Source organism: Salmo salar, chromosome ssa04 (genome assembly GCF_905237065.1).
Source record: "Salmo salar chromosome ssa04, Ssal_v3.1, whole genome shotgun sequence".
Classification (NCBI taxonomy): Eukaryota; Metazoa; Chordata; class Actinopteri; order Salmoniformes; family Salmonidae; genus Salmo; species Salmo salar.
In genome coordinates, this window is record NC_059445.1 from 18,548,585 (window position 1) to 18,572,238 (window position 23,654).

General features: G+C 41.3%; 2 protein-coding genes across 2 annotated transcripts in view; one reads left to right on the forward strand and one right to left on the reverse strand.

Moving 5' to 3' along the window:
• LOC106602437 (oocyte zinc finger protein XlCOF29-like) overlaps window positions 1-23,654 on the forward strand; it is a 395,249-nt gene that overhangs the window by 133,791 nt on the left and 237,804 nt on the right. The gene's annotated exons all lie outside the window — the stretch shown is intronic.
• On the reverse strand, window positions 6,224-9,675 carry LOC106602432 (oocyte zinc finger protein XlCOF29-like). Its single transcript, XM_014195069.2, has 3 exons — window positions 9,176-9,675; window positions 8,693-8,823; window positions 6,224-8,489 (listed from the first exon to the last, which is right to left on the reverse strand). The coding sequence occupies exons 1-3, from the start codon at window positions 9,450-9,452 to the stop codon at window positions 7,299-7,301; spliced, it is 1,599 nt and encodes a 532-aa protein (XP_014050544.1). The 5' UTR covers window positions 9,453-9,675; the 3' UTR covers window positions 6,224-7,298.

Consider the following 23,654-nt stretch of genomic DNA (forward strand, 5'->3'; position numbering starts at 1 on the left):
GCACTCAATCTCAAGTAGATCTGATGTCACCCATAGTTACTTGTTCATAAATTGCATGTTCACTTTTCTCCTCGACTTCAATAAATAATCCAGATTTGGAAAAGTCAATGCTCAGTGAATTGAATGACTTTAATGTAAATTAACGTGACGTTGCCTTTTTTGGCTGAGCAGTATTTCTGTCTGTAATAATGCCATTTTGTGGGGGAAAAAAACTCATTCTGATTGGCTGAGCCTGGCTCCCCAGTGGGTGGGCCTATGCCCTCTAAGGCCCACCCATGGTTGCACCCCTGCCTATTCATGTGAAATCCATAGATTTGGACATTATTTATTTATTTCAATTGACCGATTTCTTTATATGAACTGTAACTCAGTAAAATCTTTGAACTCGTTTCATTTATATTTAGTAAAAAAAAAAATGTAAAGAAGAAAAAAATGACTTGGTTCAACTGCTTACTAAACTTCATCTGCTTTTATCCTCGTAGCCATATGTAGTATCTTGTAATCTACTACAAAAACTCCCCCCTACAGAAGACACCTTCATCCAATTACTTTTGTGTAATGTAATGGAACTGAGAGTCATGATCAAAGACTAGGAGCGATTATGCATAAAAGGAGCATTTACAATAAATCCAACCAGGTCTAATAGCTGAAGTGAATGATATTATATATAGCCTATCAATGTGGGATGACGTCTAACCACTGCAACAGGACTGAGTGAATCAAGATGCCAACAGTGACGTGCGATGCAGTGATGAGAAACAAAAGTACAGAAATAGGGGAAAGCAAGGTGTGTCGTCACACTTTTCACGCTGTCTAACATTTACTGGACACAATACATCACAATGGTATAAATGTCATACCAAATGAAAGAAGGAAGTCTTGGGCACACATTTTGTATTCATTACATCTTCAGATCTTATTTCAGTATGGACTTGTAGACCGTTAAATAGGGAGTGTGCACTTGTGACAATTTGCCCCATCAGCGGGTAAATTGTCACATTACGTCGGGTAAGTTGTCACATTGGATTATCAACAAATAAGAACACAACTAATTAATTGTGAATATCAAAATAAAAACAATCATGCCTAGAGAATCTGGCAAATCATGTCTTTCAATCAAAACAATGTTGTGTCTTTGGCATCATTAAAACTGAAGACATATTTATCAAATAAGTCTCTAATTATTATTACACGATTAACCTGATTAATCATGTAACTGTAATTAACTAGGAAGTCGGGGCACCAAGGAAAATATTCAGATTACAAAGTTATAATTTTCCTAATATAACTTTCAGATATTTTAATATCTGATCAATTAGTCTTCTAATTAATGAATTATTATTTACCTCACGCCAGTCTCATTCCAAACGTCGTAAATTGTTGGTCATCTGCACAAACCCAGTCTTCACTATGAGTCATCCATACATCATTTATTTACTAACTAAGTAATTCACAGAAATGCATAACAAACAGTAGATATCGTTACAAAGAAATGATAGAGGAATGTGCCCTAGTGGGCTAAACCGGCATGGCGGCTTCTTAGACAAAAGGGGAGTGGGGGGGGGTCAACTGAAAAGGCACTACAGAGTTGATCATTCTAACAATTAAAATGCTAATCCTTTGCACCTGAACGCTCACTCATTCGGGAACAATTGCAATCAATATATATATTTACGCTCAGTGTGTCGTCGGGATCTCTGTTGAAAAGTTTGTTTCTGTTGGAGAGTCTGTCCGCCTTCTCTCTCTGTCGTGGTTAGAATGGGTAGTTCAGAGTGACATTCATTAATGTCATTATCGGACAGAAACAGCCTTTTGCTAGATTGCGCCGTTTTCTTCCATTGCAAGCTGGTTTTTGGGGCCAGCTTTTGGATAGGGCTGGATGTCCTCTAGAGTTGGTAGTCTGCTGTCAGAAATGGGATTGCTGGGCAAGGCTGAGCTGGTGCCAGCATAAGAACTGGGCAGGTCTTTGTCTGAGCTTGTGCTAGGCAGGGCTGGAATGGTGCTGGGGCCTGGCAGGTTGGTGCTGGGGCCTGGCAGGACTGAAATGGTGCTGGGGCCTGGCAGGTTGGTGCTGGGGCCTGGCAGACCTGGAATGTTGCTGGGGCGATCTGTAACGTAGGATGGCGCAAACTCGGTTTCCAGAAATACATGCCTGTTGTAAGGTTGTACCCCAGCCACCCTAAAGCCAGCCTGAATGTTCAAGGGGGTTGCAGCCAGAGGATAGGTGATTGCCACAATCTCAGAAATGTCATAAATTGACATTGTCTTCCTGGTATTGTTCCTCATACAGGCATCACACACGGTGTTGATGTGCCTCTTTAGCGGCCTGTAGACAGACCTGTTTAAGGGTCGAAGCTGATGAGAGCAATGGGGTGGGAATAACAGCATAATTATACCATTTTCTTTGGCATAATTGAGTCCATCAATGGACAGATGAGGCTCGTGGTTTTGTCCAAAAGGAATAAACAGGGCTTGTCCTTTGAGCACTTCGTATGCTCGACCAAATGTTTCAGGAAGTCAACAAAGTGCACATATTTCATTCACCCAGAGGGATTTGCTCCTCCTTTGCTGCCAGGTGGCCTGTTGATCAGGAAATGATTGCAGAAGTTTACACGGGGGAATCTAAAATATGGAGGTATACTATTCCATGTGGCTGAGACAGCACAGGCCAGTGTGACGAGGGTTCCCTTTTCAGCAGAGGTCAGTGACCCTACTTGTTTGAATCCACGTCTGCCCACCACTCTGTCAGGTTTATGTACAGTGGTCACCCCAGTTTCATCGACATTTCATATGTCTCCTGGTCCAAACTGATATCTCTGTAGCACTTCTGCTACATTGTCGAAGAAAGCATTAAGAGCTGATTACACAATATCACAATGTTTTTTGAGCATGTTCTATGTATACTGGGGCAAGTTGTCACATGTGTAGACTTGCCCCAAACTGACGTGTGCTAATGTTGCCTAAATCTCAATGTTAACTCAACATAGGACTGCAGCTAAAGTATAAAAAAAACGGTATTGTCTCCTCTACTCAGTGCAAAATTATAATTTTGGACATTCATACCTAACAAAGTTTTATTGCATAAAATGTAAAGTGACCATTTTTTACTTTTGAAGGGGAAAAATAGGAACTTGTGCACACCTCAGATTAGAGTGACCTTGACCACATGTGAACAGGAAGTTGACCATAGAACATGTAGTCACACAAAGTTGCTATTTGATTTTTGAGATAGCGCCTCTAGTGTTGGAGGTATGAACAGTTTGACAATTTAACCGTGTGACAACTTACCTCGCTCCCCCTTATTTAGGTGAGAGATGTCGGCTGTGCGAGTAGCCAGCCATAGGCTACGCGCTTGGCAGGAGCTGGGAGAAGCTACAGTATAGCTTCCCCGGCGATTGTAATAGAATATATGCCTACTGCGGACAAGTGAAGGTCCGGAGGTCCAGTTCGTGCATCAATTTTGGCAGAGAGAATGGATATATAATGTCTCAGTCATAAGAATGAGGGGGTGTAGGCGTGTTTTGCATTTGATTTGGAACCGGGCTGTCTCCAAAGCGTGAGTCCGGTGCTCAGCTCTGTCCGAAAACAAAAGTGAGGTAATTAAGCACATGTAGTAATTAGTAGGATTCTGTGTTTTCCCATGCAAAGGGAAAACTTATTTATTTTGATAAAAAAAACACTATCTGCCTTCACAATGAAAACTAGTTTGAAAATTCTAACATTTATTTGATGTAAAAGAGATATGTTTCTGGACATGCACCATGCTGCCTTGTTGACATGACCGAGCAGTGAAGATGACTGTTAATTTGAGAAAGGTGGTACTCCCTTCACGCTTTCGTCCGATGACCAAATGCCCGGTTCAACTTGGGCCAGCGTAAAATAATTACCTCGTCATACACAGAGCAAAACAGTGGGCTGTCAAGCTCCCGCCTATTCCTCTTTGGATTGGTGGATACTTTGGATTATTTGAAATCTGTTTTTAAATATTCAATGAGGGTGTTGACATCAACCGCCTGTATTCAATGGAGAGTGAGACGCTATACTAGCCTAATGAATATGCATAGACCGTTTCGAATATCAACAGGGACAACTATGATATAAAGTGTTTTTTCTCAAAGTTGCCGGGATGTCATGTGCATCACATAGTACACTCTTAACAACCTCAGCATTACGAAACTTCTATTAGATCAAATAAGCCTCACGTATCAAAAACAAAAACAAAAGTTTTTATCTGGACTAAATTCGACACCCATTGACCCATATTCAAAAACTCCTCACTTGCTTAATAATTAATGATCTGCTTAACATGGATAGATTTTGGGCGGAGTAAACCCTCTTGCTTCTCGCTTCCCCTTTTCCTCTGATTTGGGAAAATGTTCACCTGTTTGAATAGCCTAAAGTTATCAACTAGGCGATCATGATTCTACAGTACTGCGTGGATAGTGAAATGAGAGGAGGTAGGCTAATTAAATTAGAGCAATAGTCTAAGTTGGTAGAGCATGGTGTTTGCAACGCCAGGGTTGTGGGTTCGATTCCCACAGGGGACCAGTATGGGAAGAAAAAAAAAATGTATGAAATGTATGCATTCACTACTGTAAGTCGCTCTGGATAAGAGCGTCTGCTAAATTATTAAAATGTAAAATGTAAAAAATTTACCACTCATCATATTTTCAAGCATGTTGGTGGCTGCATCATGTTATGGGTATGCTTGTCATTGGCAAGGACTAGGGAGTTTTTAGGATAAAAAGAAACGGAATTGAGCTAAGCACAGGCAAAATCCTAGAGGAAAACCAGGTTCAGTCTGCTTTCCAACAGACACTGGGAAACAAATTCACCTTTCTGCAGGTCAATAACCTAAAACCCAAGGCCAAATCTACACTGGAGTTGCTTACCAAGATGACATTGAATGTTCCTGAGTGGCCTAGTTACAGTTGTGACTTAAATTGACTTGACAATCTTTGGCAAGACCTGAAAAGTCTGTCTAGCAATGACCAACAACCAACTTGACAGAGCTTGAAGAATTTTAAGAAGAATGTGCAAATATTGTACAATCCAGGTGTGCAAAGCTCTTAGATACGTACCGCTGCCAAATATGATTCTAACATGTATTGGCTCAGAGGTTTGAATACTTTTGTAAATGTGATATTTCTGTATTTCATTTTCAATACATTTGTAAACATTTCTAAAAACATGTTTTCACTTTGTCATTATGGGGTAATCCCTTTTGAAATCAGGTTGGAACACAACAAAATGTGGAATAAGCCAAGAGGTATGAATACTTCCTGAAGGCACTGTATTTTGAAATAAGCGATGGTAGCCTATCCATTTGGCATGTAGTTAGCTAGCCTAGCAAACAACATGCGTAATTTAGTTTGCTGTATCAGGAGATTAGGCTCGACATCGGCAAGTCCTCGTCTTGAAAAAGTTGTCAGTCGGACTATCGTCATCACCACTATAGATGGCATGCAAATGAAACAATATTTGGATATAGCCATCTAGTTTATCCCCTAAAAGTTAACTTGTTAACCAACCATATTGATGTGATCTGTTATTAGTTAGCTAGCCAATTTGACATGGTCCATCAATCAATGTAGCCTATCATGTCTGTCAGCAGCAATCGTGATTACACACTGAAAAACAGTGTTGAAAAGGGGATAATGTTAGCTAACTTAGCTAGGTAGGCCTATGTTGGTTGGAGAAAAATGTACATTAAGTCAACTTACCACTATGTTTAGCCAACTGTACAAAGTTTCTACCGGTAACTTGCAAAGTAAACATTATCAGCTAACATTACATCGGTAAATGTGCCCTTCTGCTGCTTGACAGGCAGAGCCCACAAACAATGGGAAATGAACCTAAACCACTCATACTTGTCAGATATAATTCACTTTCATATCACTCAATTATCCAATTAAAAGTGTCCACTATTGAGAGATATCGTGGGCTACCCTCACATATCTGAAATTACATGATCAATTGATGTTTTCTGATCATTAAAAGCATGCAGTTACTTGCTGTATAACTCTGATGATATAGCTAAATGTGCGCAATTCTTTTGCATGGACATTTGTAGTTCTGACAATGCTCTTCAAGAGGAGATGATATTACATCCAAATAGTTAACCTTTATTTAACAATCCCTTAAACGGCACGCAGTTGTCAAACGGGTTTACAAGAGCTGGGGTCTCCTTGCCCCCCAGCAGGCAAATCGAACACTCTGCATCTTATTGGGATATTTTATTGTTAACGACCTATTGGCCAGTGAGAGGCTTCAAAGCCACCAGTAGGCCATATTGGCACTCCCCAGAAGGTGCAGTCCTCCATAGGAATTAATGGAATTCTACAGTATTTCGATTAAATGTTTCATGGACAAAATTACATGTATTTAAAGCTGCACTTTGCAGAAATCGCTCCATCACTTCGTGGTTTTTAAATTTCTAATAGTTCACCTAATTTCAGTTTGTGATAAAACAAGTAAGTATAGCGTAGAGAATCATTCTAGCATCTAAACGGCTGTGAAATATATTTTCCAAAACCAAACTTATATTTTCAGTTGTTTGAAGCTGGTGTAAGAAACTGTAAGTAGAAGACGCAAAAACTATTGCTTCTTAGACTTGATTTCAATGAGAATGACAGATCTATAACTCACATTTCTATGTGAATTTGGTTGGGTCGCAGCTTCAAGTATTTTTTGTTGTTGTAGTAAGGACAGAAATATTAGAACCTTAAAAAAAATAATACTTAAAGAAAATGTTTTAAATTTTCCTTTTTAAATGTATGTTTAGCTCACATAATATAATTTAAAAGTATGCAATAAGGTGTCTGTAATATAATAAACAGGGAAAAAACAAATATAGACATTAATAAATGCATTTCGGTAGCTTCCCAAATATGTTTTACAAGGGTGGGGTAGTGCCAAGATTAAGGTGCGGTTTCAAAACAGCGCCCCTTATCAGTCATCTAGTGTAATATAGGAATCATTGCTCTGGACCCTCCTCTTGGAAGAGAGAGGTGATACAAATTACACAGACATAGATGCACACACAGGTAGTAAACACACTATCAACATGGAGAGTTTACCTATCCCCACATCGTTTGAGTCCTATACTGTAGTTACTGAATAACTTAATTGTTGCTAAACCCATCATGTTGGACATAAATTATGTTGTTGGTAAATAAGAGTCAGCTATGGTAAGTAAAAAGTGGATATTTTCTGCTGACAATACATTAATCTTTGTCTTTAATGCAGGGTTTGATCAAAATGTCAGAATCTATCGAATGGAATAGTTACTTTCTATATCATAGAGTGGCATGGTTTTTCTGCTGGTGTATCCTGAGGTTTCTCCTCTCTGAGAACCTCTTCCCGCAGTGCGTACAGTTGAACGGCCGTTCTCCCGTGTGGACCTTCAGGTGCATCTTCAGGTGACCAGCCTGGGCGAAGCGCATGTGACACTGGGTACAGCTGAAGGGTTTCTCCCCTGTGTGGACTCTCTGGTGCATCTTTAGGTTGTCCTGGCGGGAGAACCTCTTCTCACACTGGGTACAGCTGAAGGGTTTCTCCCCTGTGTGGACCCTCTGGTGCCTCTCCACCTTCTGGGAGCAGCTGAAGCCTTTCTTACAGAACATGCAGAGGAACCGTTTCTCTTTACTATTGCCTGATGTGGCTCCTTCTCCCTGAGTTTGGGCTCTAGCCCTGTCGTTTGAGTTCAATACCTGATCGAAAAGGATCTGGCCGTGTGAATCGGAAGGTGCCATCGACGTGAACACTGGGTCACGACCCCTGAACGCATCTAAAGAGGAATGGGTGGCGACATTTGCATTTGTCTCTAAGCTTCCCCTGTAATTTAAGAAATCTCTGCCTTGTGAATGTCCATCTCCTAGGTGACTATCTGCATTCCATGTGGGAGGAGCATCGCCCTCCACTTTCCCCTCATCTACCACTATAACCTCCCCTTTCTTATCTAGGCACCCTTCAGAGTACACACTACTACTGTACCGGTTCCAGTCCCCTCTAGACAGATCAGTCTGTGTCTCTAAACCCAAGGATATGTTGCCAGGGTCCATCTCTGTAGTGTAAGAACAAGATGGATCATCACCGCCAGTGTCTAATGCATCAACATCCCCACGGGAATTAACAGTCCTCTGGCTCTGGTGAAATACCGGTAAATATTCTGAACCAGGAGCAGGAGGACAGCCCAGTGGCCCTAGTCTCTCTGGGTCTGATCTGTGGTCAGATCCTGTGTGTAAGAACCTGTGTGTTACAGTTAAAGTCTCTGTGTCGGTCTCTGACTTGAGGACGGCGTTCTGCGTTCCACTGACCTCTGTGATGCTGTGTCGGGTCCTGGGCTGCGCTGTGGCGGGGTCCTCCGTTGCAACCGGGGGCGCTCCAGACGCTGCTCCAGTCTGGATGTCTCTGCTGTGTTGTGGGTCTTCCTCTCCTCCAGACCTCTCCTGTTTGACCACAGGACCTACAGCCTCTGAATCTGCAGACTGACACAAGAGAGGAGGTTATTATAGCTACATGAGTTGAATTGGATAACAATGTCGTAGGGAAGTCTCACAAGCTCCCCTATGGCAGATAAATAAGGATGTACATGTAAGAAAGTGAATAGCTAAGGGGAGCCTTTCTGAAATAAACAGCCACATTCGATTTACAAAGTAACACATTTTTTATGTAACACTATTACACTAACCTCTATCACGATAATGTTCTGGGTTGAGAATCCACTTCTCTCATCAACAGTGATTGGTTGGTCATCTCTCCATGTGTTGTGTCCCGCTGGCTTCACAAAGCTCCTGTTGCCTCCAGTGAGATGTCCTTCACCTGAGAGTGTGATTGGGGGAAAATAGGTGGTTAAGTTAGCTACTGTCAATGCTCAACACTATATTGTACAATATTGACACGGTCTACAATTGGCGAGGTTGTAAGGTAACACTTCTCGTAACTTATTGATATACTATTTATTGATTGATGTATTACGTTGAATCACACTGTTTTAATTGACTAAATAATAGGAAATGCAGTAAGTCAATAATCTGGTTAGAATATGATAGTGTCTTCGTGCAAGATAGCTAAATAATCATGGGAATTATTGCATTGTATCCAAAAACTGACCAGCTATATATATGATTGAATGGCAACAGGCCACACAGCCTCGGCCTTCTGCAAAATGTACCTCTTGCCATTCCTCTGTATCGGTCGAGGATCTTGACACGACTGGGACGAATGGCGAGAACGCGCTCTCGCGCTGTCCTCTCTGCGCGCTCCCGTGCCACCTTCAGTTCCAGTAGTTTCCTCCGCAATGTCCTGTTTTCTTTCTGGCTTTGAGTTATTTCCAAACGAAACACTGCATAGTCGTCGTCTACGAGTTTACAGATCTCTGCCACGGCTGCATTCGCTAGCACCTCCATAATGGAGGCTATTTGAGTGTGAAAAACCATACAGTTAGCCATTGTTAGTTAACGTTAGCAGCTAGCGTTACCTAGAAAACATCTATCAACCAAATCCTGTCTCCAACGCGAATTAAACACTACATGTGGTAAGTATGTGATGCTGTGCAGTTAAATTACTCATATTTTAAGTTCCAGTGTGTTTATAAACGTCTAAATAACAACAATAAAAACGCTATCGTGATAATTGTTCTTGTTGACTTCAGTGTAATTCTTTGTGTGTTTCCTGCAGACTATACAAGTATTACTGCCTCTCACAGGTCGGAGTGTGAATTGCACATTGTCACACAAAAAGGGGAACAAATCACACCACCATCTAATCCAGGGATGGGACCTGATTGGTGTCAGACCTTTGCCCCAGCTAACAAACATGACTCCAATAGTCAACAAATTATTACCTTCAGTTTAGAATGCAATTAGTTTAATCAGCTGTTTGCTAGTGATTGGGGAAAGTGTGACACCACTCCGGCCCCCAAGGACTGGAGTTGCCCGTCCCTGATAACCCTACACATATACCCCAAAAACGCACCACCCCTATCCCACTACTTTAGCCCAACCAGATCCTACTCCAGGCCAACAGACCGAGAGCATGGAACCCCTTCTCTTAAAACCCCATGTAGATCTCTTGCACCCAAGAATGTCTCTGTTACTTCCACTACCACATGTATTTTCTGGGATTCACGCTTCATCCGTGCAGTACAATGAATAAGCATAGTAATAAACACAATAAATCATACCTTACTAAAACACATCCTCTCTGGATCCCTCTCTTATTCACAAGGGGGCTCCCAGTCTAATCATTCACCCTTGGGCTATCCTATACTCTCTTCACTGCCTCAGAACAGGACATTTTCTGCCCCACTCGAACTCTGGCAATCTCAACCTCTCTCAAAGGGCACTTTGGATCCCCAGCTGCATGGGCGCCCCCACAGTGGAGACTGCTTTCTTTATCCCAACTTTACACTACCTCTGACTATGCCCTCCTGTACATTTCCCACATTGTGCGATCTCCTTTCTACACACTGCTACAACATGTCTGAATCCTTAGCACATAAAGCACCGTAGCGGATTTGGAACATAGGCTCACAGTTTAGCAAATATAACCTAACATGACCTTATCAGGTAGAAACTCTGTGTCAAAGCTCAAAAAGACAGACTGTATTCTCAGTCTCGCCATTGCCACCAGGTCTACGTCTCACCAAACAGTGGGTGTCACAAACACCAGGAATATTATTTTTCATTGGATCCACCTCTACACTCAATGCTACCCCACTGATCACTCCTTTGAGTGGCACCCTGCTCCAGAGAGCAAATCACTACACATGTCGATCCCAGAAGCGCGTGACGTGGTTTGCCTGCTGCCTCTGGGCGGAGGATGCACAAAAAAGCTAAACAATTCCACTTCTCAAAACTTAGACAGATGTACAGTTCCCAGTTTGGCCTTTACTCAGCTTGAAACAATGTACAGGCTGGCCAAAAAGCCAGAATACACCTCTCAAGTCAAACGTTGGAAGTCTCTACCACACCTGTCAACGCAGGTACTTCATCCTGGTCTGGCTCACTTCCAAACTCCATGTCACACCCTCGTTGGTGACTTGTAACAGGAGACAGGATCTCACACTCAGTAGTTGATTTGTACTCTTTAACACCATTACTAGGTATATATTCAGAAGATGTAGGTTTGAGCCTGGCGCCTTCCCATTCTTCCATGTTTGTGTTATAAGTCAGAGGGAACTAGACAAATCATAGAGATAGATAGAGGACTCATCTTTGTATCTGTGCCATTATAGCTTCAGTGATAGCATGGGCAGTGCCATTGAGGCAATTTTAAAAATTATTTTTATTTAACCTTTATTTAAGTAGGCAAGTCAATTAAGAACAAATTCTTATTTACAATGACGTCCTAGGAACCATGAGTTAACTGCCTTGTTCAGGGGCGAAATTACTGATTTTTACCTTGTCAACTCGGGGATTCGACCTAGCAACCTTTCGGTTACTGGCCCAACGCTCTAACCACAAGGTTACCTGCCACCCAATCTCCATTTTGAAGTAGTACATTTTCTTATTCACGATTGACTGATCCCTCCCGATGACCCGGTTGGACATGACTCCAACAGGGTTACCAGGAAGTATCAGCTAATGAAGTTGGAAGTCCCAACAAGTTAACTACATTAAAATGGCGGAAGCCCTCAATGGTGCTGCCCCTGCTAAATGGCCTTTTGACCACTAGATACCTCTATCATTCTCTATGATTTAAATCAAGACACCTCACTTCCATTTACACTGAAGAGAAAGAATCTTATTGGTTGGAGTCCTAGCTCAAAGGGTTTGGTTAAATTAAAAAGGTATGCACGCTGTCCTTTGAAATACCATACTGCTTATTACATTACACATCAAATCTCCTATGATCAGTATTTTCCCAGCTGAGAGCAGAATTGTTTAGAAAGAACAGTGTGTTAACAAGAATAGAGCAGAAAATATTACAATTACTTTATTCCATTTACATCACCTCAGTAAGGTAAATATTAAACTGTCCTGTTCTAGCCTAGGTTTACTGTCTCTCTAAAAATAGCATATCATTCTAAAGCAGTCAAACGTAGTATATCATACTAAAACAGTCAAACATAATATAGCATACTAAACGTGTCAAAGCAAGCTTGTGTTATAAATTTGTAAGTTAATTTATGTCCTACAATATGTATTATATTGTATGACTGCTATTAGATTGGTAGGCCAATGTAATGTATCCTAACGTAAAGTAACATATTAAAATAAATGGAGTGGCACGGATGTGAGTACAATATACGTTTTTCTCTGAGACCAGGTTGACATAGTGGGGATGGGTAAACACTCCATGTTTATAGTGTTTGTATTATCTGTGTGGGCGTGTGTACGTACTGTATGTCTGTGTAATCTGTATCACCTGTCTCTTCCAAGAGTAGGAGGTGGTGCTGCTCGTGAAGGAGAAGAGGTGTGAGGAGGGTCTGGGGAACCCTGAGGGGAACATGGTAATGGAGGACAACCAGTCTATGACTCCTCCTGATCCCACAGAGGAACCCGCTGAGCAGCACAGGACCACACACAGTCTCACCAAGGAGAGGACCTGATCCTTGATCAGCACTTCTATTCTGAGACTCTTTGTGGATATGGGCTCAGGTCTTGATTCATTTTGTCTTAAGTGTGGGACCATGCCTTTGAATTATCGAACCATTAAAGAGTGTCAAGTAATCAAATTAACTTACATGTTTGCATAGTACTCAGCAATCCCTCATTGACCAATCAGAAGGTGCTGAGTAGAAGAAAGATGTGGGAGCAAGGTAAGGGAGAAATACATATAACTTATGTTTACATACAAAAACACATAATAATGTATGACCAGGTAATTGACAAAAAAAAATCCATTTGTATCCATTTGTTTGTAAAGTCTATTTTCTAAACTCTTCCTGCAGGTGGATGGCTGGAGGCTAACAGAGGAGACTGGGCGGCTATCTTGGATTCCCAGACGCAGACCGGTGCAACCAAGGGCCCAGGGGACAACATCACTGAGCAGGCCAGGACCAGAGATGACATAGTGGAGGTCAGTGGATGGGACAGAGCTGTCAACTCTGGACTGGGGAAAAACTCTGTTAATCACAGCCAGAAACAGCCAGTGAGACACAAAACATCAACCAAAACACGTTCTAAAGTGAATACTGGAAAAATATTCCTAACAGAACGTGGGGAATGGTCAGTGGTGAGCTATAGAAAACAAATGTCATATTGGTTTATATTTTGTGATGTCATTAAAAGTGTTATAAAGGAAATACTGTAACTGAAAAGTATATACACTACATGTCCGATGTCTCCATCCTTAACATTGTATATGAACAATTATGAAAGTATTTTTGTTAAGGTAGGAATGTGATTTTTGGAGCCATAAGAGAATTTGTCTCCTATAAACTTTGCACAGAAAGTAGCCACGCCCTGAGTTAGGTCAGAAACCGTGTCAGCCTGACGGAACCGTCCCTGTCGACCAGAGTGCATAAAAGGATTGGTAAAGAAATGTACATTTGGACCAGAAAGGCGTTGAGCTGCGGCTCACATCCAAAGTGGTTCGAACTGTGAATAGCAACACGAGGTGGAGGCGAGAAGCTCACCTACCAGACAATCACTGGTACAGCTGTCCTAAGTCAAATATCTAGAAAAGTGCATTTAAGTGGGACCATCTACTACTCTTCTCAAATCACCGTATTCTACTACTCTCATCACCAATGGGAACCATCGACACGGCTGGCTAGACTATCTTCCAAGTAGCATCTTCTAGAGTGAACAACAGTAGAAGACGGGAAAAGGGGGACCCCTTTTGGACAATTAGAGCCTAACAAGCGTGCCACGAAAAGGCCCAACAGCGAACCAAGGCATTGACATGTAAATACATTCATGATTTCTTACTCCAAATGGGCGGCGGTTCGTGTGCAAAGTTTATGATTACTGTGAGAAAAGTTTCTAAAATGTATCAACAATGTGTCTTTTTCCTCTCTTTCTCTCTCTCCCTCCCTCTCCATCTCCTTTTGTAAAAAGCCACCATATTGTGTCAGTCCGCTAGGGACCTTTTCCTAATGTGTGAAGTGTGTATGTTATCATTTAGTTAGCTAGTGAATAAATAATTACACCAATTTGTGTAGTACTGAATCATAAGTAAGGCTGGGCGTTACGTTCCCCAGTTCCTGTGTTGTTGTGGGTTTGTATGTGTGTGTATTTCAGGAAATGGCTTCCTGGAGCAGCTGATTGGTCGGCCCCATCGCTGATTGGAGCTCTGACCCCTCCCTCTCGTCAGGGAAAACAGCTGTCTCTTCAATTACCAACTCCTTCTCCAGCTTGATAAAAGCCAGTTTTCCTTTGTCAGGGAGGAGAGCTTCTTTTTATGTCCTTTGTTGGTCAGTGAAAGTTTTGTTATTTTGTAGCTACTCCTTCAGAGGTATGTGTATGCCAATAGGACTTAGTGTTTTTGGTTGTTCACGTAAATTATTGGTAAATTATTCTGTTTTATTTGTTCCCAGCGGGGGAAGGGGAACGCACCTTGGGAGTGTTCAGGCAAGAGGCCTGCAGGCATACATAACCCGTAGTATTTAATCTGTCTATGGGCGGACCAACCCCTGTATTTTGGTTAGCGCACCAAGTGGTGCTAAAGGTTAGGTAAGAAGTGGGAAGGCAGGTAATGTAGGCGAGGGGACTGTCATTTTTACTTTCTTTGCTTTGGTTCCGCCCAGCCCCTTTTCCCCAAATTACCGTGTTAAGGAATAATAAATTCCTTGTAAACAGTATTTTTCTCTGCCTCTGTCGTCCTTCCCCGCACCTACGATCACATACTTTTTCACTTCACGGGGAGTTGAGATGTAGCAGGGTGTTGCGTTCCCTCCTCCAAGAGGCATACATAACACTGGGGTTTTTGCAGATGCAGGAGGTTACGACTGTTCAGGATTAAGATATGATGCGAGGTTATGATTAATACGTTGACTGTTTTACGGATGTGATAGGTGAAGACCTTTAGAGTTTAATTCGGGAGATGCTAACTCTTTAAACAACCACTCTCGTGGTGCCCCAAATCCTAATAAATTCAATAGTTAGTTGATTAGATAAATAAGTCATCAGAAGTAAAGTCTCGGCAGTAGAAGGTCTTTGTAATGTTGAACCTTTACTAGAGTATTCTAAAATGTTATTAAAGTGAGGGTACCAGATTTACAGAACAATGTAGTGTTACCACAGTGAGAAGTTATTCTACTTGTCACGTATTGTTTTTTGCAATAAAAGTACTGTCCTTCATGTTATGAGTGTACGACCATTTTGTTGAAAATACAAAATGGACTCAGTGTTGACTGACTTGGTTATGTTTTGTCATTGTAGGGACTGAGTTTCCCTTCTCTCAGTTGAACCAAAACATATTTAATTCTTGAATCAACACATATGGACTTTCTTTTATAATAAACTCCAATGGTTCCATATCGTTAGGTACTTGAATCAGTCTTAGAGCTGGACTTGACAGTGGTTAACATTTTATGTCATGTTTGTGTGCATAGCAAAGAGTTACTTATATAAACCTTTATTATTTTCTGTAAAACAGGTCAGCACCTCAGAAGTAAATGTCAGTTGGCTTTTCATAGCCGAGCATTCAAAGGGGGAGAGAGAGAGAGAATGAACACCAGATCAAGGACAAGGTAGCACATCCGGTGAACAGGTCAGGGTTCCATAGCGGCAAGCAGAACAGTTGAAACTGGAGCAGCAGCAGCACAACAAGGTGGACTGAGGAAAGACAGGAGTCATCAGGTTGGAACCCATCCAACTTGGAGCTGGAGCAGTTTTGCCTTGAAGAATTGGCAAACATCCCAGTGGATAGATGTGCCAAGCTTATTAAAGAGACATATACCCCAAGAGACTTGCAGCTGTAATTGCTGCAAAAGGTGGCTCTACAAAGTATTGACTGTAGGGTGGTGAATAGTTATGCATGTTCAAGTAGTTTTTTTGTCTTATTTCTTGTTTGTTTCACAATGAAAAAGATTTTGCTTCAAAGTGGTAGGCATATTGTGTAAATCAAATGATACAAACCCCCCAAAATAAATTTTAATTACAGGTTGTAAGGCAACAAAATAGGAAAAATGCCAAGGTCGGTGAATACTTCCGCAAGCATGTTCAACATAGGAGGGCCAAGCAAAGGAAGTAGCTCTCTCAGTAGTTTAGTTGGAATAGGGTCCAGTAGGCAGCTAGAAGGTTTAGAGGCCATGACTATTTTTGTGAATGTGTCGAAAGATACTGGATTAAAAAAAACTTGAGTGTCTACATTGATCCTAGGTCCTGGCAGTTCTGTCCAGACTGAGGACAACTGAGTTTTGGAGAAATATGCAGATTCAAAGACTCAAGGACTCCATAATTTTCTTCCTAATGATCATGATCTTTTCATTGAAGAAGTTCATGAATTCATCACTGCTGAAGTGAAGGACATCCTTTCTTGGGGAATGCTGCTTTTTAGTTAGCTTAGCGACAGTATCAAAAATGAAATATGGATTATTTTTATTCTCTTCAATTAGGTTGGAAAAGTAGGCTGATTGAGCAGCAGTGAGGGCTCTTCGATATTGCACGGTACTGTCTTTCCAAGCTAGTCGGAAGACTTCCAGTTTGGTGGAACGCCATTTCCGTTATAATTTTCTGGAAGCTTGTTTCAGGGCTTGTGTATTTTCTGTATACCAGGGAGCTAATTTCTTGGTTTTTAGAGGTGCGACTGCATCTAGGGCATTATTCAAGGTTAAATTTAGATCCTCAGTTAGGTGGTTAACTGATTTTTGTACTCTGACGTCCTTGGGTAGGTGGAGGGGGTCTGGATGGGCATCTAGGAATCTTTGGGTTGTCCGAGAATTTATAGCGCAACTTTTGACAATCCTTGGTTGGGGTCCAGGATAATGAGGAAAAATATTTAGATCCACCAGTGGACAGAACAATCTGTACCTTTTTTAAATAAAGGTTCAATATTATTTTTTTAATAAATCAATTAAATCTCTTAAAGGATGCATCATAACAGCTGTATTTCTGTTTTTTGAAAGTTATACATCTTTAAAACTTGATTGCTGACATGCAAAAAAATGTGGGACTATATCAACCATGGACTAATGAAACAAATATGATTGTTTTTGAGTGGAGTTTTACTTTAGCTTTTATCAAACTAAGTTAAGGGATTGGTTAAGAGATGGCTGAGTTATTGATAAATAAAAAATGCTTAAAGATGCAATATGCAGAAATCGCACTGCCGTTTACTGGTTGCTAAAATTCTAATAGTTTGCCTAATTTCAGTTTCTGACAAAACAAGCAAAAACAAGCAATAATGTAGAGAATCATTTTCACCATCATTTCAATAACCAAAAATATTGTTTTTTCAGCTGTTTGAAGATGCTGCTACTCTCTATTATCTATGCATAGTCACTTTAATAACTCTGCCTACATGTACATATTACCTCGACACCGGTGCCCCCGCACATTGACATTGACTCTGTAGCGGTACCCCCTGTATATAGCCCAGCTACTGCTGTTCTTTAATTAATTGTTATTCTTATCTCTTACTTTTTTGTGGTATTTTCTTAAAACTGCATTGTTGGTTAAGGGCTTGTAAGTAAGCATTTTACTGTAAAGTCTACACCTGTTGTATTTCTATGTGAATTTGGTCAGGTCACCCAAAAATTACATATTGCAGCTTTAAAATAATCATAGAAAATGTACTTCTCATGGACTAAGTCAGATTCACTCCAAATTTGGTCTTATCACAATAGTACTTAATGAGTTTGAGAAAATAACGTTAATGCATTCAAAGATGGCTACATTATACCAGCAGATGCATATTGGCACATACGCTAACATTTTAAAATATGCACACAAACAAATACTTCTTCTTCTCATGAACTATAGGTTCAAATGACACCAAATTATGAATGTAGGCCCATGGTACATGTCTTAACTTAGTTTGAGAAAAGCTAAGGTATTGGCAGTTTTTACACGTCCATTTTAAAAACTACTGTAAATCCACTCCACAGGGGCCTATCAACTTGACTTGTCATTGCTATCATGGACATCCCTAAGATGAACCATATTGAACTTGGTATTGATATCTCAAAGAACAAGGAAACTATTAACCACCCATTCTTTGCATATGTAATGCAAATCTTCTGCAATCATCTTCTCATGAATCAGCCTCTTATGAATTTAAGAATGATTAGTTGCGGCATTCAAAGTCGGCCACGTGACACCACTAGATGGTCCATATCACACCAGGACTATAAGAACTGAACCGACAGACATGGGGCCATGAAATTTGAAATGTAAACCTTATGTATATGTCTTTAGAAGCTGTGTGAATATAGTGTCACCTTAGACGGCTACACCAGACTAGTTAGTGGCACTGTAGATGTCATTGGCACCAGTGGCACCATATGATACTAGAGCAAAACTATTGATCAAGTGGACTTTGTCTTATTTAAATTAATGTTAGATTTAAATTATGCAGACAAACAATGTGAAATAACATGAAAATAAAGTTTGAAAATATCTTAACATAAACCATTAGTCAAATTGACCCAGAAATGTGTATACAAACTCAATACATTAAGTAATTACTTTAAGAATGATTACTTGCTGCATTTAAAAAAGATGACTAACTTACAGCACTAGACTAAACATCACTTGCGTCATCCTTGTGGTTTTGAGCAATAAACATGTTAGTACTTTCACTGGTTGCACATAAAGGAAGATAGTTCCTACATGATAGAGTACTTGTTTTTTTTACTCAACTGATCTTGTGTCCTACCTGTGAACCCTGTTAATTGCTGCTCGCAGCTATATTTATTATTATCTGATCTCACCCTATTCTGCATAAACATGACAGCGCTTTATAACCAATATAAACGTAATAAATATACTTACACACACACTAACAAACACCTACTGTACACGTCAAAATAGTTTAGTCAGGTTTGTCTGATGACGACTTGACTTATCATAGCTGACTTATTTTTACCCACAACATATTTATATCCACCGTGATGGATTTAACAACAATGAAGTCATTATGTAACTGCAGTATAAGACTCAAATGTAGTGGGGATGGGTAAACACTCCATGTTGAAGTACCTGTAAGTCTGTATGTCTGTGTAATCTGTATCACCTCTCTCTTCCAGGAGGAGGAGGGTCCAGAGGTACTGCTGGTGAAGGAGGAGGGGTGTGAGGGGGATCTGAGGAACCCTGAGGGGACCATGGTCATGGAGGACAACCAGACTACACCTCCTCCTGAACCCACAGAGGAACCAGCTGAGCAGCACAGGATCACATACAGTCTCACTGAGGTGAGCCCTCTGTGAACTACTGTCTGTATGGTATTAGGTTGGGGCCTGTATCCCCAATGCATCTCAGAGTAGGAGTGCTGAACTAGCATCAGTTTTGCCTTTTAGATCATAATGAATAAGACTATGTAGACAGGTGGGGGACCTGATCCTCGATCAGCACTTCTTCTTTGAGACTCTTTGTGGATATGGGGCACAGGTCTTGATTGATTTTGTCTTAAGCGTGAGACCATACCTTTGAATGATCAAACCATTAAAGAGTGGTAAGTAATCAAATCAACAAACATGTTTGTATAGTACTCAATCCCTCTTTGCCCAATCACAAGATGCTCCATAGCAGGTTGCTCATATCAGATTTCTTGATCCAACATCCTCTCACTCTGTATCTCTTACAGTCAGTAGACATGGAGGAATGGAAGCCTGATCTGCTGCTGGTCAAAGAGGAGACAGTAGAAGACGGACCAGAGAACACTGATCTGCTGAGTGGACCAAAGGTAAGGGAGATATACATATAAGATACAGCAACTTACTGTATGTTTACATTATAATGTAAACACACATTATAATGTATGAACTTGACCAGGTAATTGACTCAAAACTCCATATCTAGAGTTACCTCTGCCATGTTTGTAAAGTCTATTTTGTAACTTCTTCCTGCAGGTGGTTGGCTGGAGGCTAACAGAGGAGACTGGGCGGCCATCTTGGATTCCCAGACCCAGACTGGTGCAGCCAAGGGCCCAGGGGACAACATCACCGAGCAGGCCAGGACCAGAGGCGACATAGTGGAGGTCAGTGGATGGGACAGCTCCCTTAACTCAGTGCTGGGGAACAACACTGTTAACCATGACCAGAAACAGACAGTAGAACATAAAACAACAACCAAAGTTAGTCTCCATGACAACAGATTGGCTGAGACCAGGGTGTGGCGTAGATTTGGTCCGCGAGGACAGGGAGGTGTCTGTATGCTGCGTGAGAGAACAGACAAACTCGGCTAGCGATGCTCCATCCTGCTCCTATAGTTGTGATTCAGAGAGACTGATGGCGCCTCAGGTTAACCCCCTAACAGGTGCTGCCTTCAGCCTGCCTTCTATAGGATCTATCAACTGGAACATGGACCCTGTGACAACACAGACACTCCCTGGCCTTCGTCCTCCTCACACTCTCCTAATGTTAAACCAGACCTCAGACAATGCCAGTGCCTCAACACTAAATGGTTACACAAGCCCATTGACAAAGGACAGTAGAAAAAATTATATTAGTAGATCCGGTGGCAAAAAAAAGCGCTTCCCTTGTCCGTTCTGTGGGAAAGCCTTCAATTTCCCCGAACAGGTGGAAATCCACCAGAGGATGCACATGGGGGAGAAAGTGGTCGGCTTACACATGTGCCGGGCCATTTTCTCCCACTCGTACAAGCTGAAGAGGCGCCAGAGGGTCCACACGGGAGAAATCTTACAGCTTCTCCAAGTGTGAGAAGAGGTTCTCCCACCAGCACCAGTTGAAGAGTGCACCTGAAGATGCACACAGGAGAGAGGTTGTTTGCCTGTATGCACTGCCGGAAGAGGTTCTCAGAAAGGAGCTACCTCAGAATACTCCAGCAGAAAATGCACACAAGCCATGTACACTGAGTGTACAAAACATTAGGAACATCTTCCTATTATTGTGTTGCACCCCCTTTTGCCCCCGGAAAAGCCTCGATTCGTTGGGGCATTGACTCTACAAGATGTCAAAAGTATTGGAGGGGACTCCAATGCTTTTCACAATTGTGTCAAATTGGCTGGGTGTCTTTTGGGTGGTGGACTATTCTTGATACACACAGGAAACTGTTGAACATGAAAAACCCAGCAGTGTTGCAGTTCTTGACACACTTAAATATGTGCGCCTGGCACCTACTACCATACCCCGTTCAAAGGCACTTCAATATTTTGTCTTGCCCATTCACACATACACAATCCATGTCTACATTGTCTCAAGGCTTAAAAATCTTCTTTTTTTTACCTCTCCTCTTCATCTACACTGATTGAAATTGATTTAACACGTGACATCAATAAGGGATCATAGCTTTCACCAGGTCAGTCTGTCATGGAAAGACCAGGTGTTCTTAATTTTTTTACACTCAGTGTGTAGTGATACGTAGTACTATTTAGTTTGTTTGTCGTTCATTCTGTTGGTTTTGGATGTAGTAGGGAACTGGATGAGGTGAACTGAGGAAAGAATGAGTATGATGAGACAGAGTAGATGATATGGTGATGGTTGGTGTGATGGTGTCTGTAAAAATGTTTCACTGATGAAGAGTGACAACTATGTACCTTTACATGACATGAAGTAGTGAAGATGTGTGTAATGTTGAACCTTTTCCAAAGTGTTCTAAAATGTATTTGATCAAGTTGAGGGTACAAGACTTACAAAAAAATTATTTACAGTGCATTCGGAAAGTATTCAGATCCCTTGACTTTTTCCAAATTGTGTTACGTTACAGCCTAATTCTAAAATAGATTACATTTTTTTTCCCCTCAACAATCTACACACAATACCCATAATGACAAGCAAAAACAGTAAATATCACATTTACATAAGTATTCAGACCCTTTACTCAGTGCTTTAAAGCACCTTTGTCAGTGATTACAGCCTCAAGTCGTCTTAGGTATGCCGTTACAAGCTTGAAACACCTGTATTTGGAGAGTTTGTCCCATTCTTTTCTGCATATCCTCTCAAGCTCTGTCAGGTTGGATGGGGAGCGTCACTGCACAGCTATTTTCAGGTCTCTCCAGAGATGTTCGATTGGGTTCAAGTCCGGGCTTTGGCTGGGCCACTCAAGGACATTCAGAGACTTGTCCGGAAGCCACACCTGCATTGTCTTGGCTGTGTGCTTAAGGTCGTTGTCCTGTTGGAAGGGGAACTTTCACCCCAGTCTGAGTTCCTGAGTGCTCTGGAGCAGGTTTTCATCAAGGATCTCTATGTTCTTTGCTCTGTTCATCTTTCCCTCGATCCTGACGAGTCTTCCAGTCCCTGCCGCTGAAAAACATCCCATCCCTGCTGCCACCACCATGCTTCACCATAGGGATGGTGCCAGGTTTCCTCCAGACATGACGCTTGGCATTTAGGCCAAATAGTTCAATATTGGTTTCATCAGGCTGGAGAATCTTGTTTCTCATGTTCTGAGAGCCCTTTTGGTGCCTTCTGGCAAACTCAGAGCGGGCTGTAATGTGCCGTCTGGCCACAATGAAGGCCTGATTGGTGGAGTGCTGCAGAGATGGTTGTCCTTCTGGAAGGTTCTCCCATCTCCACAGAGGAACTCTTGAGCTCTGTCACAGTGACCATCGGGTTCTTGGTCACCTCCCTGACCATGACCCTTCTCCTCCGATTGCTCAGTTTTGCCGGGCGGCCAGCTCTAGGAAGAGTCTTAGTGGTTCCAAACTTCTTCCATTTAAGAATGATGGAGGCCACTGTGTTCTTGGGGATCTTCAATGCTGCAAAAATGTTTTGGTACCTTTCCCCAGATCTGTGCCTCGATACAACCCTGTCTTGGAGCTCTATCGACAATTCCTTTGACCTCAAGGTTCAGTTTTTGCTTATATAGACAGGTGTTTGCCTTTCCAAATCATGTACAATCAATTGAATTTACCACAGGTGGACTCCAGTCAAGTTGCAGAAACGTCTCAAGGATGATCAATGGAAACAGAATGCACCTGAGCTCAATTTCGAGTCTCATAGCAAAGGGTCTGAATACTTATGTAAATAAGGTATTTCAACTTTTTTTGTTTTTTGTTGCAAGAATTTAAAAAAATCTGTTTTTGCTTGTCATTATGGGGTATTGCATGTAGATTGATGAGGATTTTTGAAATATTTTTCATACACTTTAAAATAAGGCTGTAACGTAACAAAATGTGGAAAAAGTGAAGGGGTCTGAATACTTTTCCGAATGCACTGTATATTTACAGAAAAAAGTGTTACCATAGTGAGAAAAGTTATTCTACATGACACATATTGTTTTGTGCAATAAAAGTATTGTACTTCAAATTGTGTGTATGACCGTTTTGTTTAAATGAAATACAAAATTGACTCTGTGCTGACTGACTTGGTTATTTTTGTGTCATTGCAGGTACCGAGTTTCCCTTATCTCAGTCGAACCAAAACACATATGGATTTTATATAATAATAATAATAATAACAACAAACTCCAATGGCTCCATATTGTTAGGTTCTTGAATCACAGTGTTAGAGATGGCTTGACTGTGGTTAACATTTAATAATGTCATGTTTCTGTGTGTACAGCAAAGAGTTTCTTATATAAACCTGTATGCTTCTCTGTACAATATTTGTTTGCGGTCTGCAGTCCATGCAGAAAAAAGTA

Coding starts and splice junctions, on each gene's coding strand:
- LOC106602432 (XM_014195069.2), bottom strand. CDS start 9,452: ATGGCTAACTGTATGGTTTTTCACACTCAAATAGCCTCCATTATGGAG. Junction 8,824..9,175: donor ATACAGAGGAATGGCAAGAG/GTACATTTTGCA, acceptor TCACACTCTCAG/GTGAAGGACATCTCACTGGA. Junction 8,490..8,692: donor AGAACATTATCGTGATAGAG/GTTAGTGTAATA, acceptor CTCTTGTGTCAG/TCTGCAGATTCAGAGGCTGT.